The sequence below is a fragment of the Protopterus annectens genome, chromosome 12.part0, assembly GCF_019279795.1.
Source record: "Protopterus annectens isolate FY-2018-M chromosome 12.part0, PAN1.0, whole genome shotgun sequence".
Lineage (NCBI taxonomy): Eukaryota > Metazoa > Chordata > Ceratodontiformes > Protopteridae > Protopterus > Protopterus annectens.
The window spans coordinates 21,112,419-21,132,385 of NC_056746.1; the positions used below are offsets into that span (position 1 = coordinate 21,112,419).

Below are 19,967 nucleotides of genomic sequence, written 5' to 3' on the forward strand. Positions count from 1 at the left end.
AGTATCTGAGTAACTATTAGGTGCACCAGAACAAAGATTTTTGTAACTGTTGTACAAATCAGATGGTGCAAGGATGTGTGATTCAAATTACTATAAACTGTATCAGACTGAGATTGCTGTACCTGAACAGGTAGCAGGTGGCGTATGATCCCACAATGCAATGCACTTCAGCTAGTATCGTACACCAATCTGTTTAATCAGGTGTTATCAGCTTATATAATGCAACTTGCTGTAGTAAGGAACTTACTGTAGTAAGTCTGGAAACAATCTTCACTATACCAATACCCCTCAAACTACAGGTCCATAGCCATTCTATCCCTCCCTTTAAAATAATCAAAAATGTATAAACAAGCAACTCCTAAATTATCTCCTTCAGGAAGATCTACTCAGTCCTACCCAACATGGATTCTGCCCTAACCATAGCACAACTACAGCACTAATTTCCTTCAGTCACACTATCTCCCAAGTCAGAGACAACAATAAACTAGTTTCCTGTCTATTTCTAGACCTCTCCAAAGCCTTTGCTGCTGTCTCCCACAACAAACTCCTCACTGAACTCTCTGATCTTTATGTCTCTAATCCAACTCTGAAATGGTTTACTAACTACATTGCCAATAGGCAGCAGTCCATCAAGTGGTTCTCTCTTCCTTCTCACCCTTTCTACCAGTCAATACAGACGTTCCTCAAGGCTCTATTCTCAGACTGCTATTTCACACTTTCACTACCTGTCTTCACACTTCCTGCTCTCAATCTTGTCTTCTCTCGTACAATATGCAGGTGATTCCACCAACATCTCTACTTCTGATAATCTGTCTCACCTCCACACGCTAACCCAAAACTCTTTAACAATCAACTCATACTGAATCCCAAAATAACAAAACCTGTTATTCCTCCCAAAATCTCTTGCCCACCACAAATCCTCATTTATTATCAAATCCATTGACAACACCACAATTTTCGTAGAAACACACACCAGGCATTTGGGTGCTAACAATGACAGTCAACTTAAATTTGACCTACACATCCAAAATTGCATACAAAAGGCACATCAAAAACTTTGTTTCCTCTATTGAAACAAAAAATACCTCACCATGGACTCAAGACTCTCTCTTACCCGTGCCTACCTTCTCCCCAGTCTACTTTATGTCTCTCAAAAAAGAATGTGGTAGATGCTGTAACTACAACAAGTAACCAAAAATACCAGCACCAAAAACAAGTACGCAGTTCGACAACTCCGTCTAACATCTGTTTATTAACACAAAACTGTAACTGAAGTTAAGCACTTTCATCAAAAAGTAGTTTGACTTCCTCAGAACGTTCTACCACCCCTATTACTCTGCCATAAAAATCCCTTATTTCACTCATGTCCTTTCTCTTCTCCCTGCGCACTGCCTTCATCCACTCTACTTGATTCATAATTCTTCACTCTAGAACATGTTGAATTGATCAATAGGTGCTGTATTTTGAGATGTATGTGTAACTATAGTAATCACCATTAACGTCTGTTATCATAAACTACATTGCCCATGAAGTTTCTGTATTACACCTGATATTGTATCTGTATCTGCAGCCACCTTTGTATTAGAAATTGCTTCTGAAACTACTGTGATTTCTGCTTTTATATATGTACTGTATGGAGCTTTTCTCCCAGGGCCTCTGCTGAAAGTGGGCTCACACTCAGTTAGACAAACCTGGTTAACAAATATAAAAATAAAATAAATAAAAAATATGTACCCAAGATGGAGTGGGGGACATGCTTTAGAGAAATCTACAGTTCTTTTGACAATGATAGCAGTATCCATGACACAAATAATAAAACATGGAAAATACTTAATTCAATTGAAAAGTCTTTATCTTTTACCTGTTCTGATATATAGTCACAAAGAGCCTCCACAGGAATAGGCTTCAAAAGTGTTTCTCGGCGGTACTTTAGAGGAAGTACCTGCAGGCTTCGCTTTTGCAGTGATGAAACAACATCAGCAAATCTGTCCATGGACTTCTGTTGTTCCTGCTCAGAATGGAACAAAAGAGGTTACTGAGGTGAGCAGCAGCATTTCAAAAAATTGTAGATAAACTGTGACAGCACTAAGGAGGCAAAGTATTTATTTATTTATATTTGTGGACCAGGAGCCACAAAAGGGGGTATCTCATTTTCAGCAGAGTCAAAAGGATAAATGCATGAAGCATACATAATACAGACAAAAAATGACATTATTAAATATGTGTACAGTTAAACTATAAAATACCAATTTAGCTAAGCTAATAAACTTCAAATATCTACTTACTCGTAAACAAATATTTGATAGGCTCCACCCCCCCCTGCACCACCTTAGTAATGGGTGCTGACCCTAACCCTAATGCTGGCCCTTCCCTCAACCGTAACCCTTCATTTTACCGTCACAAAAACCTTCCTGTAACACTGCCACCACACAAAACACACTCGGACACACAAGCACACACAAACAATACTACATCTGTCCCCTTATCTAATTGTGGCCCTAACCCTAAAATAAACAAATTCACACACAACATACAACACTCAACCTTCACTCATCCCCAACCCTAACTCTATCTCACACACACACGCACAAACATTCTCATCCCTGCAACAACATTTACCTGTGTCAGCATTACACACCATTGACATTTCCATAACATGGCTATCTGTACCACTGACATTAAACCATACACCCCTGCATTTGTGGAAGAAGTGTCATTTAACAAAATGCAGGGGACCTACATAAACACACACACACACACACACACACACACACACACACACACACACACACACACACACACACACACACACACACATATATACATTTACATATATATTCATTGTTTTGTGGATAGCACTGGGGAAACTATTGGGGAAGTGGAGCTTAATTTTATAATGGGGCATGCTTTACTCTGTAAGTGAAACAGAAACATATATTTTGGTAGATAAGTCTATTTGTTGCATGTAGACTGTTAACTCTCCCCCAAATAAGCTGTAGATCATTCTCAACCAACCTCTTCTTTCTTTATTTTTCTCATTTTTGACCCCTATGATCTCTTACTGGTATCTACTCTCCTTTGTTTTACAGAGAGAAATCTCAACTTTTATAAATATTGGGGGGATATTCCCCCAGCTCTGAAGGAGTCTGTTTGATGACTTCACTACCTGTACTCTGTCAGCCTATTCATTTTGCAAGGATGAGATCTCAGCATTCCCAGGATAGGCAAGAGCCCAACACCTATATTGATGACTGGTTCCAGTCTACAAAGTCATATTGGCCCATTATATATTCCAGCTGTGAAAGTCAGGTGATAGGAGTGAGCAAGATATGAGGTCCTACAGAGTGGCCAGGCCTCTAAGCTTTGTCCCCTCAGTGGCTCCCATGAGCTTCAAAGTGATATCTAACTTTAGGAAAATGTATGTGCCTTGAGACACACACACACACACACACACACACACACACACACACACACACACACACACACACACACACACACACACACACACACACACACAACTTCTGGGATTAATAAGTGCTGTACACCACTTGGCAGCTCATGATCTGCATCCTTGAGCTCCATTTGTGCAAGATCCATTGCAGCTACTAGATGTCACCCATGTGTTGGGCAAGGGGTGCCTCATTCCCCCTAAGATGGACAAGGCAGCAATGGTTGCTCACTCTTATCCTGTCTGGCCCACCCCCTTCAGTGCCCATGGCATTAATGGAACATGGACCATCTGGTGCCTAGTCAGAGCTGCGTCCCTCTGCACCATGGTGGTGGGTTTCGGGGATATTATGTGTACCTACACCCTTTCCCCTGTTTCCCAGCAAGCATATTACAGTTCTTCCAGTGCCAAAACAAGTAATGGTGTATAATTCCACACATTTTATTGAATGCTTGTATTTGTTCTATGCAAATCAAGTACAGGTTGTGACTAATAACTTTTTAGTGATCTGTTGCACTGTGTGGATACAAGGGATGTAGCGTTTTAGCCATATCCAAGAATCTAGCTCTTAGTATTAATGAAAGTGTTATTCTGGTTTAAAAATAAAAGCTATTACCTGTTGAAGAAGATCAAAAATAGAGAATTGTTTTGCATATTAGAAACAGAATGACATACCTGCAGCTGATTTCAACACTTCAGAAATGCTTAATTATTTCCTAACTTCCAGATAATTCTGAAGCTTTGAAGCAATTCTGTTTTTCAGGATATTGTTTTCTGATGTCACTTGACTGTGTCGTTTGCATTAAAAAAAAAAATCAGAATTGGCTGGATATTCTGTAAAAAATCAGTGTTCCCCTTAAATGTTGAATTTGTTTAAGTGGAAAATAAGGTGAATCTTTTTTGGCACCTTTCACTATCCTCTATGGGGGGTATTATCCATAGTGTTGTTGAGAAAAATTGGAAAATTATTGAGGGGAATCAAGAATTATTGAAAGTGGTGGGGACAAGACCTAGGTTTGTCTATAGGAATGATAATAACTTAAAAATGTTGTTAGAAAAAGGTAGGGACCCAGTGACTTCAAAAGTGTTTGCTACCAATAAGCCACATGGCATGTACAAGTGTTATGGGTGTGCCATGTGTAGGTACATCTTGGAAGGTCCATATATTGAACTTCCTCATATTGCCCACACCATCAGTGTCAGGAACTTTCTGTTGCAAAAGTCGGGGGGGGGGTGGGTTATGTAGCGGTGTGTGGCAAATCCCTAGAATTTTATGTTGGGTTAACCACTAGGAGTTTAAACACAAGGATTAGAGAACACATGTACAGCATGAAAAAGAAAGACAACAAGAATGCTTTATATAAGCATAGTCAGGAGTGTCATGGTTTTTAAAAAAAATTATTTTCAGTATTAGAACAAGGTAAATTGAACCCGCGGTGGTGGTGCTGCGGTAGCGTTGTCACCTCACAGTAAGACGCTGTCCGATTCTCAGCTAGAGCGTCTTCTGCGTGGAGACATGCGTGAATAGGCGTACCTTCGTTGAAGGCTGTGCATCAGGGCTGGTAACTCGGCACATAAAAATCAACTACCAATCATTAGCGGACAGGAGTTCCGCTGTGGCGACCCCTAACTGAGAAAAAGCCGAAAGACACAAACAAATTAGAACAAGTAAATTGAGTGTGAGTGGGAGGTGATTTCAAAAACTATTCGGGGCAGAGAGAGGCTGGATGGCAAATTAAGTTAAGAGCAGATAAAAAAAACAGGTCTTAATAATGTTATTAACATTAAATGATTTTTAAAAAATTGTAGGGTATATGTAAAAAATAAGGGTACAGTTATTTAACTTTTTACACCAGTCTTTCAGAGCTTTAAAGATGTTGGTTTAAATTACCTATTTTACTTGACTGATTCATTGAATGTTTTTTTACCTGTGTTTCATTATGTTAGAGTATTTAAGTTGATTTGTGCATTGTTTTTACTATTTCTGATGAAGTCTTGTTGATGAAAGCATTGAATAAAGGAGATGTACATTAAATACTTGTGGTGTCTTAGACCACGGCTTAGTGTTTTTGTTTTTTTATTAGTTTTGTTGCGACACTTTGCACATTTTATTGGTTATATATATGTTTTTATATTTTCCTACATGTAATCTTGGATTTTTTTCAGGTTTCTCAGCCTTCTGATTAATATCTCAGACACAAATGATGGTGCCTAGCACTACACAGAAGCAAAACTGTGGTTTCAAAACGAAAAAAATCAAGAGGCCACTGAAGTTGTTCATATGAAATATCTTTGAATTAAACTTAAGCAATCTCTTCCCCTTGTCTTACATGCACTGGCTAAAAATGGTTTATTTATTCTATAGGCTACTTTCTGCTGAAGCTGTGTCCCCAGAGCCTCTGTAACTAAACCGGACTTTCTGAAGCTGTGCTCATCCCCATTGTGCTTGACTCTGCAGGAAATGCTGTCTGTACAGACTATGGTGGATAGTCTATATAATTTCATCAATTTGTCTGATCGCATCCCGCACCACTGTGCGACATGATCAAGAAATATTTGGCTGCCCATTACCCATAGGGCTAATCTGGTCTCCCTTAGTCCGGAACATAGGTGACTTGTAAGTGTTAAATGCCAATATCTGGGCAGAATGTTTAACATTAATTTCCCTGTACTAGATCAGATCACAAGAAAGAAGTCCAGTTATCATTTGGATGCCTACCTACTCCCTTCATGCAGAAGACCTGGCTTTTTCTAAACTGTGTTCTTCCATCTGGAACTCTGTTTCCTCTTCTTTGAGAAATATTAGGGCTAACCCAATAGTTGTGATAATAAACTACATAAACAACTGTTACTACCAACTGTTCTGTGTTTTAGAAAGTAGTAAAATTTCATTGTCACCTTAAATTGCAGTGTAGGTTCAACAGTTCTGTTCCTGACGGAGTACAAACAGCAACTGCCATGTATGTTGTAAATACTGTAGGCTCAGTTAGTGTATGTTAAGCTTCTGTTGTGTCTCTTGTAGACCTGTACAATGTGTTATAGTTGTTCTGAGCTTGATTTCTATTACACTTGTGATGAAGTTTCTTTGATAAAAACTTCCTTTAAATTTGTCATTTTACCATTAGGTGTATGTTATCTATTTAGAAGTGCTTTTCCACTTGTGTATTATCAGTTGCTTATTAGGTATGCCTTGCCTATGTTGTACTGCACAATTTTGTTACCCTGAGGTTCCTATATGGTTGGGTTGGTATCTGTAGAGATCTTGCCTTCATCTCTTAGCTAAAGGTGAGAATGATCAGTCAGGCCAGTCTACTTAAATATCAAACAAGCTAACAAAGAAGTAAACAAAAATAGATACATGTATTTCTGATCATACATCATATTATATTAAAAAGGATGTAAAATCTGAAACCTTTTCCTGATGTGATTATGGCAGTCAGTGGAAACAAATCATCATATTTTGTAAATCTACTTAAGTACAACCAAGAAGTAACAAAATACTTGTCTTTAAACGGACACAGCTCACATCATTAAACAGAAGTATTCAACCAGGTAATACCCGCGGTGGTGGTGCTGCGGTAGCATTGTCGCCTCACAGTAAGACGCTGTCCGGTTCGATTCTCAGCTAGAGCGTCTTCTGTGTGGAGACATGCGTGAATGGGTGTATCTTCGTTGAAGGTTGTGTGTCAGGGCTGGTAACTCGGCACATAAAAATCAACTACCAATCATTAGCGGACCGGAGTTCCGCTGTGGCGACCCCTAACCGGGAAAAGCTGAAAGACACAAACAAACTGTACCTGGAAATATTTAGTTCTTAAATTGTTTACATTGTTGTACAGCACAGCTAGCTCTTATCATTTCATCAGCACTGACAGCTACAAGGACTTTCTGAATAATCTTTCTCTTCAATGCTTAAAAATACAGGGTAATATAAATACACATGTAAGTGGATAAAATTCTTGTACTTTCATTTTTCTGGCAAAAGTCTTCTAAAGAGAGGTCAGTGAAGCTTGACAGGGGTGTAGTGTACGGCCATGTATTACTTTGGTATTGCAGTTAGCACAGAGGGCTAACGTCTGTGAAACTGACAAATGCTTATAAGTCATAAGTGGTGGGTGGAGCAGTAAAGATGGGAAGTGGCTCAGCATTCATTTTGTCTTCATTCAGAAGTGGCTGCCATATTTCTTTTTTATATAAGTGAGGTAAGACAGTATGCAATGCATAAGCTTTATTGGAGCAGGGAAAGTGTTACTTACTGTGTGGGTTTTGCTGTGCAGTGTGTATTATGGTGCTATGGATCCCTGAGCTGCTTGCTGTGTCCAGGGTACAGGGTTCAATTCCTTCCACTTTCATTTACCTTCTGTGTGACTCTGAGCAAGTCACTTAACCAGACAGCACTCATGGGTTGCCTCTGAAAAAATGACAGTTTTTCCACTGGGCTTAACTGGTCAACAAACAGATTAAACAAACAATAGAATGTATTCAGTGCAGGACAAAAAGTGAAATAACTTCCCTTCAGCTGATGTCTTCACTTCAGGCTGTATTTAGGTGCTAAACATATCAGTACAAGCTCTGTCTAGCAGATATACAAGTGTGGCTTCAGTACTTACATCCAGGTCTTGCAGCACGAGCTCAGGCTGGTGGACATCATTAAACTCTTGGCCATACTTCTCTTTCAGGTCTGTGTCCACCTTCTTCAACAGGTTTTGAATATCTTTGGCATCTTTATAAAACTGTGGTCCACAAAAAAGAAAGGAAGAAAAATAAGGCTAAAGAAAATAAACAGATATGTGTACAACTGCGGTTATCCAACAAGTTACTGATACAGCAAAGTGCAGTTTATTAGACTGGAATTGCACAGGCTTATTTTCTAAGCATTACAATGAAGGTGGTCAGTTCTATGACTAACCTGAATTAGTATGGAATATGAAATATAACCAAAAGATTGATTCTGTTACCACACAGCTATTACATCTTTTATATAGATAAAACTGTGAATAAGGCTGAAGTTTTAGAGCTCAGTTAAGTTACTTCATCACTGAGATACTTTGATGCATTTAAACCCTGGTGTCAGTTACTCATATTTTTATTATAACTGGCAGTATAATATGCTATTAAAGTAAAATGTCATGTAAAAGGCAGTAAGAAACACAAATGTTTACTTGTAAAAATGGAATTCAAGTTACATTCCAGATCATCTCTCCCTAAATACTGTGTAGAATATATACTGTTCAATTATATAGTTCTATCTACAAAACAAGATAGTATATCAAGCTGAACAGTGTAGGCAGGACTGATACAACACTATTCTACTACCTGAATTCACAAAGCACAATATTTTAAAGACTTTTCCATTTTTATGACACTGCCTGTAATCTGAAAAGCTGCAATCATGCACCAGTCCCATGACTTTATCAGTAAATGTTTTGTCCTCAGTGACTGCTGATCATCAATCCACCACTATGGCTGCTATCACCCACCTGTTCCCTTTTATGGGATAAGAGCATTGCTATGGAGTGATTGTTATCCAAGCAGAGGTCAGAGGGGTTTTACCTTAGGTCTCTGTGTTGCCCCTGCGAGCATATCTGAAGCAATGAGTATCACCCACTTCCATAGCTCTCAACTGTCCACATTTGCACAGAATGTCCAGATTTTTCTCTCTTTTTTTGGCCTGTTCCTCATAAAATTTGGTTTGTTGGCTAATCACCATGAATTGAAGTCACTAAATAATGACATACATTTGAGTTTCAAACTTAACATCTTTCAGAAAATACCTGCTAACAAAAATCCTGTTAACCTAGCAACTTTCTAAGTTTATAAGACCAATATTTAAAATCTGTCCCTATTTTTAGGCCTTTGTCACAAGTTACTTTATGCTTTATCCAGATTTCTTGCCCTAAGTATTTGAGAGGTATACCCAGTTCTGTAAATGATGTAACTTTTAAAGACTTTTCTGTCCTTGTTACAAGTACTTCTGTGAGATTCCTAGTCTCCAGTAGGATTTCTGCTATAGAGTGTACACACAGCCCACCCCTCCTCAACTTACGTCATAACCCCCAATAAACTTCTCCAATGTCTGGGATGTTAAATGAACCCAGATCAGCCAAACTATTGCCACCATGGAGACTGGACCATTCTCAAAGATTTATTCCCATTATAATACAGTGACTATGTAACATATGGTTTGGTGGGAAGCTTGCATACTGTGCTCCAAGATAAGGTCCTGTTTCCAGATGTCTTCATACATGTCATAGCTATGTACAGAAAAGCTCTGAATCGATATCAAGGGGCATTACCAGCCTTTGTTGGTCACAAATGTGTATTACTGAGAGACTGAGGGAATGTTGTGAGATGAGATTCATTGTGCTGTCATCTTCAGAAGAACTCCACAAGCAGTCTGAGGTAGTGGTGGTCACCTTCATTAGTCTGTTTGCCCATTCTAGGTTCAAACTGAGCAGCATTGTGATTTTGGTTAAATTTGTGTGGTATAATACTGCTGTCCTATTGAAACATTGGCATTCCATACCTACAGTTAAACTGCAATCATCATTTTACTTCTATAATGCCTAATTAATAACACTTCAAAGTGTACAAATCTGAAAGATGGGAGAAGCAGGGCTCAGAGCAGAGGGAATAGTGTCATAATAGCAGCATTATATTAAAAGGAGGTGATCACAAGTAGGAATGCAGAAAGGAGAAAAGAGGTTACAACTGTTGGGCTGAGTAGCAAGTACTGATCAGGAAATATGATTTTAAAGCAGCTTTGGATGATATAATTTGATGTCAAAGGGGCTTGTACTAATGAGGAATGATGAGCAAGAAACACTGCCAGTACTGGCATTAGTTTTAAAGGGCAGTGCACTGGTAGGAAACACTGCCAGTACTGGCATTAGTTTTAAAGGGAAGTGCACTGGTAGGAAACACTGCCAGTACTGGCATTAGTTCTAAAGGGAAGTGCACTGGTAGGAAACACTGCCAGTACTGGCATTAGTTCTAAAGGAAGTGCACTGGTAGGAAACACTGCCAGTACTGGCATTAGTTCTAAAGGGAAGTGCACTGGTAGGAAACACTGCCAGTACTGGCATTAGTTCTAAAGGGAAGTGCACTGGTAGGAAACACTGCCAGTACTGGCATTAGTTCTAAAGGGAAGTGCACTGGTAGGAAACACTGCCAGTACTGGCATTAGTTCTAAAGGGAAGTGCACTGGTAGGAAACACTGCCAGTGCTGGCATTAGTTCTAAAGGGAAGTGCACTGGTAGGAAACACTGCCAGTACTGGCATTAGTTCTAAAGGGAAGTGCACTGGTAGGAAACACTGCCAGTGCTGGCATTAGTTCTAAAGGGAAGTGCACTGGTAGGAAACACTGCCAGTGCTGGCATTAGTTCTAAAGGGAAGTGCACTGGTAGGAAACACTGCCAGTGCTGGCATTAGTTCTAAAGGGAAGTGCACTGGTAGGAAACACTGCCAGTACTGGCATTAGTTCTAAAGGGAAGTGCACTGGTAGGAAACACTGCCAGTACTGGCATTAGTTCTAAAGGGAAGTGCACTGGTAGGAAACACTGCCAGTGCTGGCATTAGTTCTAAAGGGAAGTGCACTGGTAGGAAACACTGCCAGTGCTGGCATTAGTTCTAAAGGGAAGTGCACTGGTAGGAAACACTGCCAGTACTGGCATTAGTTCTAAAGGGAAGTGCACTGGTAGGAAACATTGCCAGTAGCAGCATATGTTTTATAGGGAACTGCACTGGCAGGAAACATTGCCAGTATCCGCATTAATTTTAGAGAAGTGCACTAGCTCTTGGGACATAGAATGCCATCCCACTGCTTGGGACAGAATCAGAGCTCTGTGTGTGTGTGTGTGTGTGTGTGTGTGTGTGTGTGTGTGTGGGTTGAAAAGTGCCAGCTAGATTCAGCTGGAATAACTCTGCACACAGCTTTGATTTTGGAACCAGATTTCTCAAATGTGTTTGTGTGTGTGTGTGTGTGTGTGTGTGTGTGTGTGTGTGTGTGTGTGTGTGTGTGTGTGTGCATATGTGTGTGTGTGTGTCTGTGTCTGTGTGCATATGTGTGTGTGTGTGTGTGTGTGTGCATGCGTGCATGCGTGTGTCTGTGTGCACACGTGATTCTGTGCATGTGTTTGCTTGTGCATGTGCATGCGTGCTCGTGTGTGCACGTGTGTGTGCGTGCGTGTACGTGTGTGTGTGATTCCTGTCTTATACTCAGTTTGACCTTCAGCAGAATCCCTTAGTAGGTGTGTGGATACTCTCAGGCTGAGCTAGGTACCATTCAGTTGAAGAGTGTGCCATTATATAAGAAGGTCACTTCAGTGTGACTACACATTGTAGAAAGGAAAATACCATCTGTTATTTCTGCATATGCACATAACAGCTGTTGTGAGTGTCTGGTCTTTCTAGGCTGCATGATTGTAATGCTTGAGAGGGTACCACCTATGGATTCTGTAGCTTTGCTGATAGATTTTGGCAGTCGTATGGGGAATGAAGATGATATCTGGAGGGATGTGATTGGATAGAACAGGTTGCCTGAATTAAATCTAAAAGGTGACATATTTTAGTTAATCCATTCTACCCATAGATAATCTATAACAAACACCCATATTTAAACACAATAATGCTCATAAGCATGATTGGTACTACAGCTCTTTCAGCCAAAAGCCAGTTTCTAACTTCATAGTCATGTCATCTGACCTGAAACTGTGTGTTCTGGACTTTGAGGTCAAAAGAAGTGCCAAGCTGTCTCCTGAACACCATTTGTTGGTGAACTTGGTCAGATGATCCGGAAGGTGGTTGAACAGACTCAGTAAACTAAATGTGTAGTGTGGGTGTCCTGGGAATGCCTAGCTGATGCTCTTTTACAGAACAAAAATAAACTCCCACCTCTTGAAGAGCTGCATTCACATATCTGGAAAATTCATGGGTTTAGAGTCTGAGTGGAATTTTTTCAAGACCTCAGTATTCAAAGTGGTGGCAAGGAACTGTAAGAAAAAGGTTGTCAGTACTTGTTTTGGTTTTATTTGTATGACTTACTAATGGACACCAGTGGCAAAGAAAACCATTATATTAAAGAACAAGACATTTCTTGACTGCTAGGAAGGGGCTGTCCAGGTTTAACTGACAGCTATTTACAAGCCAGGAAAACTGCAGCTCTGGCAGCTACTAAAGCAAAGGCCTAGGTATCAAAATAGTTCGGTAAGGCCATGGAGTATGACTTCTGGATTATCTCAGTGAGGTTCTGGCAAATGAAGGGAGGCAGGAAACTACGCAAACAGTTCTCAGAAAAAATAGAGAGCCTGTGAGCTCAATTATGGTCAGTGTGGAGAACTAGAAAGACATTTTGAGGCACTCCAGGGAACAAGTATTGCTTTGAGGAGGCAGTGCCAGAAGCAAATAGTGAAGCTGGATCCAGTACAATTGATGAGGTCACTGCAGCAATTATATCAGTTTTCTGTGGCAAAGCTGTAGGAGTAGATGAGATATGGCTGGAAATGCAGAATGCACTGGAAACTTAGGGCTTCATGACTGACATACCTTTTTCACTGTTGTGTGGAAGGCTGAGACAGTATCTCTGAAATGGCATGAGATGGGGTAGTAGTCTCCATTTTCAAAAAGTAAAGATGTGTTCCAGTTTTACAGGGATTGTGGTCGTTATCCTCTAAAATATGAGCTTTTGCTTCAGGAGGAGCAGTGTGGATCATGTCCTAGTCATGGAACAATGGATCTTCTCTTTGTCCATGTATAGATATTGGTGAGATCTTGGGAATTTGCAGTACTTATTGGACTTTGTGAATTTGAAAAATTTACCCTAAATGTCCTTTGAGACTTGAGAGTTGTGTACACATTCTCAGTGTTTATTGGTTTATACTTGTTTACCATGGTAGTGCATTGATCAATATTGACCAGTTTCAGACTCAGCCCGGGTGAAATAAAAACATTTCACAAACAAAAAATACAGAAATGTAAGCAATAACAGAGTATTTCAGACTAATTACATAAGAAAAAAAATGTGTATATACAGTCTAGTGAACAAGCACAGTGCAATGTACAATCAAGCAGAGGGTAAAGTACAATATGTATATTAGTTTCTAAAGTGGGTCCATCTTCAGTGAATCTTGAGAGAGAAGACACTCAGAAAGGAGGTAGTTTAGGTGATATGTCCTGTTTTGAAATAGGAGCATTAGGCTTGGATGAAGAAGTGCTTTTTGAAGTCAGATACAGCCATGATGGTGTAATATTTTACAAAGACTGTGCTTGCATCTCCAACAGTCTTTAGTTTTTACAGACAGGCTATCTGGTCCGACCAAAGTCTGGAGAGTTATGTTTGAGGAATACAAGGGTGATGTTGTTGTTTGCAGACAATTTTATCTGCTAATTTCAAGTCACCCTGACTTTCAGCATGTACTGGGGGTAATTTTCTGCTAAATATAAAATGACTGGTGTGAAAATAATTTATTTCAAATCAGAGGTCATGACTTTTTTCTTGAAAAGAGTGGTTTGCAGTTGAAGGGGAGTAGCTAAATCAGGTGGATTAGTTTAAGTATCTTGGGGTCTTCTTTATGACTGAAGGTAGACTTGTCAGGAGCTTGGCCAGTGGTCTGGTGCAGTGGTGGCAGTACTACAGATGTACTAGTGTGGACTGTGAAGTGAAACTTTAGTCACAGGATGAAGTTATTAATTTATTGGTTAATCAGTATCCGTAACATCACCTGTGGTCATGAGCTATGAATAGTGACTGAAGGAGTGTAATCAAAGGTACAAGCAGTAAAAATGAGGCTCGTTTGCAGGATAGATGTGTTCCCTCTTTAATGCCTTATTAAACAACTTAGCACTCTGGGAGGATCACTGAATGCAGATTGACAGGAGTAAGTTGAGATGGTCCCGACACCTTATGAGGGTCATCCAGATGCTTCCCAGTGGATGTGTGACAGATGTGGCCCACTGAAAGGATGTCCTGAGACAGACCCAGGACGTTTGGAGGGACGACATCTGCCAGCTCACCTTGGAATGACTAGAGATCCCACAGAATGAAATGGAGGTTGTAGCTGGGGATAGAAAAGTCTGGTCTTGCCTACCATGCAAAGCTTGCTAGCACTGCAACCCTCACCAGAATGAGTGGTGTAGGAAATGGATGGATGGATGGATGGATGGATGGATGGATGGATGGATGGATGGATGGATGGATGGATGAATGGATGGATGGATGGATGGATAAGTGTGAATAGCATGACATACTAGGCTGTAGTTTGATCTAAAAATTATCAGCATAAGCTAAGAAATAAAAGATACATCTGTGGACAATTAAGTATGAAGTTTGTTGTTTATAACAAAGGGCTCAAAGTTTAAAAGGAGGGAAAAGAAATCATCCAAATAAGCTATACAGAACTTTTCTGTAGGTTATATCGGTCTTAGCAAAGGCATTCTATAGCTGTTACTGCAGTCATCTTAGAGAATGCTTTCCGGTGACTCCATATGTTCATTGAGGAAGAAGAGAAACCTGGATAATGTTAGCCTGCAGATAGCCTGAGGTTGTCATGCATTTTGAAATCAATGCCTTTCTTAGTACTTGTTATCTTTACACTGCTGGACATGTGACAGTTGAAATAAAAAAAAGACCAAAAAGAAATATACCTATATTTGTTGACAATTGCGATGATAGGCAAAAGCAGCAGAGACAAGCTCTGCAAGGCAACAGAGGGATACATAATTGTTTGTTTGAGTTGCTTTTCAGTGAACCCTGATTTGATGAGCTCATTTAGAGAGACAGTGACCTGATATTTAAAGACTTTTATAAATTACCTCAAGGTCTTGTGACCTTGGAATTAGTTATATTAAGTATGGGGGTGGAGGTGGTGACACCCCTGCATGGGGAGTTGGTGGAAGTTCAGCTCCCCAACTAACAGTGTTTTTATCAGGAATACATTTAGATAGACTCATCCAGTCATAGCTTGCTGAAAGGCAACAAGATCATATCAGGTGTGACCCTGCCACAGGCTTGGAACCAAAAATCATGTCCTTCTCTTCAGAAACCTCAAGAAGCTGAATGTTTTCAGTAACGCAAACAGTGAGCTATTGCGCGAGTTAAAGCAAGAGAGAGGAAGAGGTGGTACAAAAATAACCCCCCAAAAAGTGTACAGATCCCCAAGGAAAGCACATATTTTGTAAATGTACAGTTCACAAACAGATCTATAAATGTGCATTTTTCAACAATTTTGCTGAAACATTTGAATTTTTGTTAGTGGTAATTTAATTATATTCCATATTTTGAAAAGGAAGATGTACACAAATTTATGTGTTTCATCAGACTCTTTCTGGTCGGTTCCTCTATTCATCTACTTGGGGACTTCTATTTTTCTTGTGTCCAACTAGCTTGGCATTTTTATCCATGCAGTAAGAAGAAAATCTGCTTTATAAGCCATATATTCAAAGCACAAACCTACACATACTGATGAAGTAACTGTGAAACATAAACCCAGCCCAGTATTACAGAGGCATAAAGCCCTGACTGTGGCCCAGATGACCTGTGTTCTATTAGTTGCATGGGGACTGGAGAGAATGGACAGAGAAGGATGGAAGTGGCTGATACCATTTCACACATCTGCTGGGCAGGAGGCAGCCTAGGTTTGTAGTAATAGCAGCATTAAAAGTCTGGCAAATGCCATACTGCAAGTTGTACATTGCTTGCTTGGGAGGTTGCACCTGGGTGAAAGTGTGCATGCATCACCCAAAGGAAGCCTTAGTAATGCTCACTTTGCCACAGGGTGGAGGGGTTAGGGCACTAAACAGTAGTATGATACTGCATCAGTGTCCTTCACCTCCTCTGGAGCCAGTACAGCCCACTGGAGGCTAAGACAGGTGCATTAGAAAACTAACTATTAAACATGCATCTGTAGTTCTGGAAGGCTTGATTGCATTATTGAGAACTATATCTCAGTATCATACCTCTCAAATGGTTAGATTTTTCAGAATGCCCAGATTTTTGTTTCATATTTTTGATTTGTTTCTCATAAAATTGTGTTTTTCTGAAAAAATCAATAAAGGCTGAAGTCACCAAATAGTGACAATGTTTGAGTTTCAGACTTCATAAACTTCCAAAATGCCCGTCAATGCAAAAGCTGTTATTCTAATAACTTTCTACATCTATAAGGGCAATATTTAAAATCTATCACTATTTTTTGATGGAGGGTCATTATCCCCCTTCCTCATTATGTTTGGCTTTGTCCAGATTTCTTATGCTAAGAGGTTGAGAGGTATGCTCACCATGCACTTTTGAATCACTATGAAATGCTTACATTTTTCAAGGTAATTTAAATATTCACATAATGACTTGAAGAAGGATTGTAATTCTATGTAGGATTCATGTCATAGATTCAAATGTCACACCATTAAATCCCTGACAAATGGCTAATTTTCTTCAACATGAAATACACATTTTGGACCCCCCCCAACCAAAAAAATGCACAGCTTCAAAAACTGAACTATTCTACAGTTTTTACATGAGGATATAGTTAGTACCTTAGACTCCTTATAGTCTCCTTACGTAAATATTAATTCCATATTTATACAAACATGAGGAAATCAAGTCCACAAACTGTGCTATTCACTGACTGTAGAGTTGCTTTTGACCAACAAGCTGCTACCTCCATGGTCACACAACTGTGGAAATCAAGACGATGACAATCTGTGCTATATACTAATAATCAATTTATTCATGATTAGCAAGACATAATCTGTGCTTTAACAGAGAAGTATTTCACATCCAATGCCTTTTGAAACCCAGACTTTAAAAGTTTAATTTCAGAAATTCGACAGCTTGGGCTTTCAGATAACTACATGCTCCAGTTTTTACACCCATTTCTTCTTCCGGGATTTTACTGGCTAGGTCCTTTAAGCACTTGCTTGGGTACTTTAGATTTTTATAATTACCAGTTCTCAAAGGATTAGACTGTAGTTAGCAGTTACAGGGAAGTACTAACTCAGACTTTGTACAGTTAAGGGGTCACAGTAAATCAGACTCTATATAGCTAAATAACTATTCCCAGTGAGTATATAAAAGATGGTGGACCATGGTACACTACATAGTGTCTAAAAACATGAAGAATCGCAGAGAGTGAAACACTGCAAAAAATGCAAGCAGATGAATGATACATTTATATGGTTGATGGACAAGCATAGGACCTGTTGGCCACTAAGCAGATTGATATTCTAGATCCCATCATAGGACTTATAGGTAACAATGGGGTCAATATCACATAGTCGAACTGTCATAAGTTCGACTATGTAAATATTGAACCCAGAAGTTCGAAATGCAAGAACTTCGAAGACTCAGAACAATGATTTTTTTTCCCAGTGAAAAAATCGCTGTTCCGATACAAAATGAAAAAAAAAAAAAAACAAACACTTCAAACTCTTCCTAATGTGAGGGGCTTTGCCCCCCACACCCCCCTACTTAAATATACCAACTCCGAGATCGTACCACAGTAGAGGAAATAGCAAAGCCTCAGAAATGGACCACCAAATTTTTTCCCGGGGAAAAATTTGGTGTTCCGCAGCTTCGCTATTTTGAGATTTCAAACTTCCCAGTTTGAAGTTTCGGCGTTCGGACAATTCTGCATTCAAACTAATAATATAGACCCGTAACAATGTAGTCATCCAGGTCCATCTATAGGTTCATAGGTTCATAGGTAGGTACTAGGCTATTGGCCCTAGGGCCTATATAAGCCTAGCCAAAGGTACCCTGGCTTTCGCCACCCAAGAAAATTATTTTCCTGTGCCACTGTCGAGCAGAGCCACAGAAGTGATCCCCGGGGTGAATTTCCTCTCTCCCATCCAATCATCAAGACTTTTCTTGAACAGTGCTAATGAGGAGCTTTGTTTGATATAGATAGGTAGTTTGTTCCAGAGTATGGGAAGTCTCTGGGACAGGAATCTATCCCTCCAGCATATTCTGTTTATTGTGGTGAAGAGGTTTAGGTCCCTAGAGCATGTAGCTCGTAGGGATTGGGATTTCTTTAAGTGGAGCATGTCTAAAAGCTATGGGTTTGACATAGCTTTGTGTGTTAGGCAGAGATCGCCTCTGAGTAGGTGATATGCAATGGAGTAAAGCTGCAATTTTTTGAGACGGTCTGCATAGGGCATCTCTTTGAGGCCGGTAATCCTCTTTGTGAGGTATTTCTGTGGCCCTTCCAGTTGTTGTAGATGTCTTGTGAGGTACATACCAAAAGGGGCATTGTACTCTATAATGGGTGTAATGGGTGACAAGTAGAGGGGAACAATGACCTCTTTTTTCCTGGATGAGAAACCTTTTGTGATGAGGTGTGCCACATAGAAGGATTTCCTGACTACTGTGGCGATGTGATTATCAAAGGAGAGACTACTGTCCACCTGTGTCCCAAGGTCTCTTATCACACTTTTGGTGTTAAGTAGACTACCACCTATGTGGTAGTTCATGGGTACTAAGTTTTTACCAAAAGGAATGACAATGCACTTTTTGGCATTGAGCTTGAGACCATGGCTTTGACACCAGACATCTGTCTCAGCAAGGCCCTTTTGTAGGATGTCCACATCTTTTGGAGTTTTGATTATGGCTCCTAGTTTGCAGTCATCTGCAAACTTCATTAGCCAAAGACCTTCTGTGTTGGCCTGTACTTCAGAGAAGTAGATACCAAACAGGAGAGGACCCAGGACTGAACCCTGTGGTACTCCACTTGTCACTGGTCTGAAGCTGGATTTGTTGTCTGCTACTTTCACAGTGTGGGTTCTGTCAGTGAGCCAGTTGGCAACACATCTTGTGACATAGGGATTTATACCTAGTTTAGTGAGTTTATCTATAATTCCAGAGTGGGGGATGGTGTCAAAAGCCTTGGCGAGATCTAGATAGGCTGGGTGAACCACCTTACCCTCATCTACCTTTAAGTAGTTCTTCAAGGAATACTTTCTAATATTAAATCCAGTTGCCATCACTTTACACAGGCTGCAAGCGTATTAAGGTACAGATGAATAGTTGTTCCTCATAACCAAAGCTGATCTTCTCTTTGTTGTGTCATCTGCCTCTAAATCTAATAGTAATGGGTAAAATTAAACACTGAGCATCACTAGACCTGATGCCTCACTCTGAGGTACATCAGGGATCTGTGTTCCATTGACTGACACAGCTGCTTTAACAATGAGTATTCAGTATTCTCCCGTTACCATCTCTAAATGCACTTCTTCTGTAATTGGGTTAAGAGTGCTGGAATATTCTCAACATGGAAATGTGATGTTTTGCAGTCCTCTGCAGTAGTGGGACAAGTAGTCATGGTATTTTAGCAACACCATTTATCAGAAGTTCCATTTTCTAACCATAACTGTGTCAGCATTCATAACATAAATATACAAATTTAGGCTTACAAGTACAGGGGGGAATACACATACAAGTTGGTCCCCTATTGAAATGTCGGCACACATAATGTTGAGTACTGACATACTGAAAAAAAAGATTGAAAACCTTGTAGAAGAGCGAATCTTGAAC

At 39.9% G+C, this 19,967-nt stretch overlaps 1 protein-coding gene across 1 annotated transcript in view; it reads right to left on the reverse strand.

The window, feature by feature from the left end:
• Positions 1 to 19,967, reverse strand: part of LOC122816337 (periplakin-like) — a 416,450-nt gene that overhangs the window by 218,679 nt on the left and 177,804 nt on the right. Inside the window, exons 8-9 of the mRNA XM_044089064.1 lie at positions 8,059 to 8,181; positions 1,862 to 2,008 (exon numbers count right to left, since the gene is read on the reverse strand). Of these exons, the coding sequence (XP_043944999.1) occupies positions 1,862 to 2,008; positions 8,059 to 8,181 (270 nt within the window). The remainder of the gene's footprint in view (positions 1 to 1,861; positions 2,009 to 8,058; positions 8,182 to 19,967) is intronic.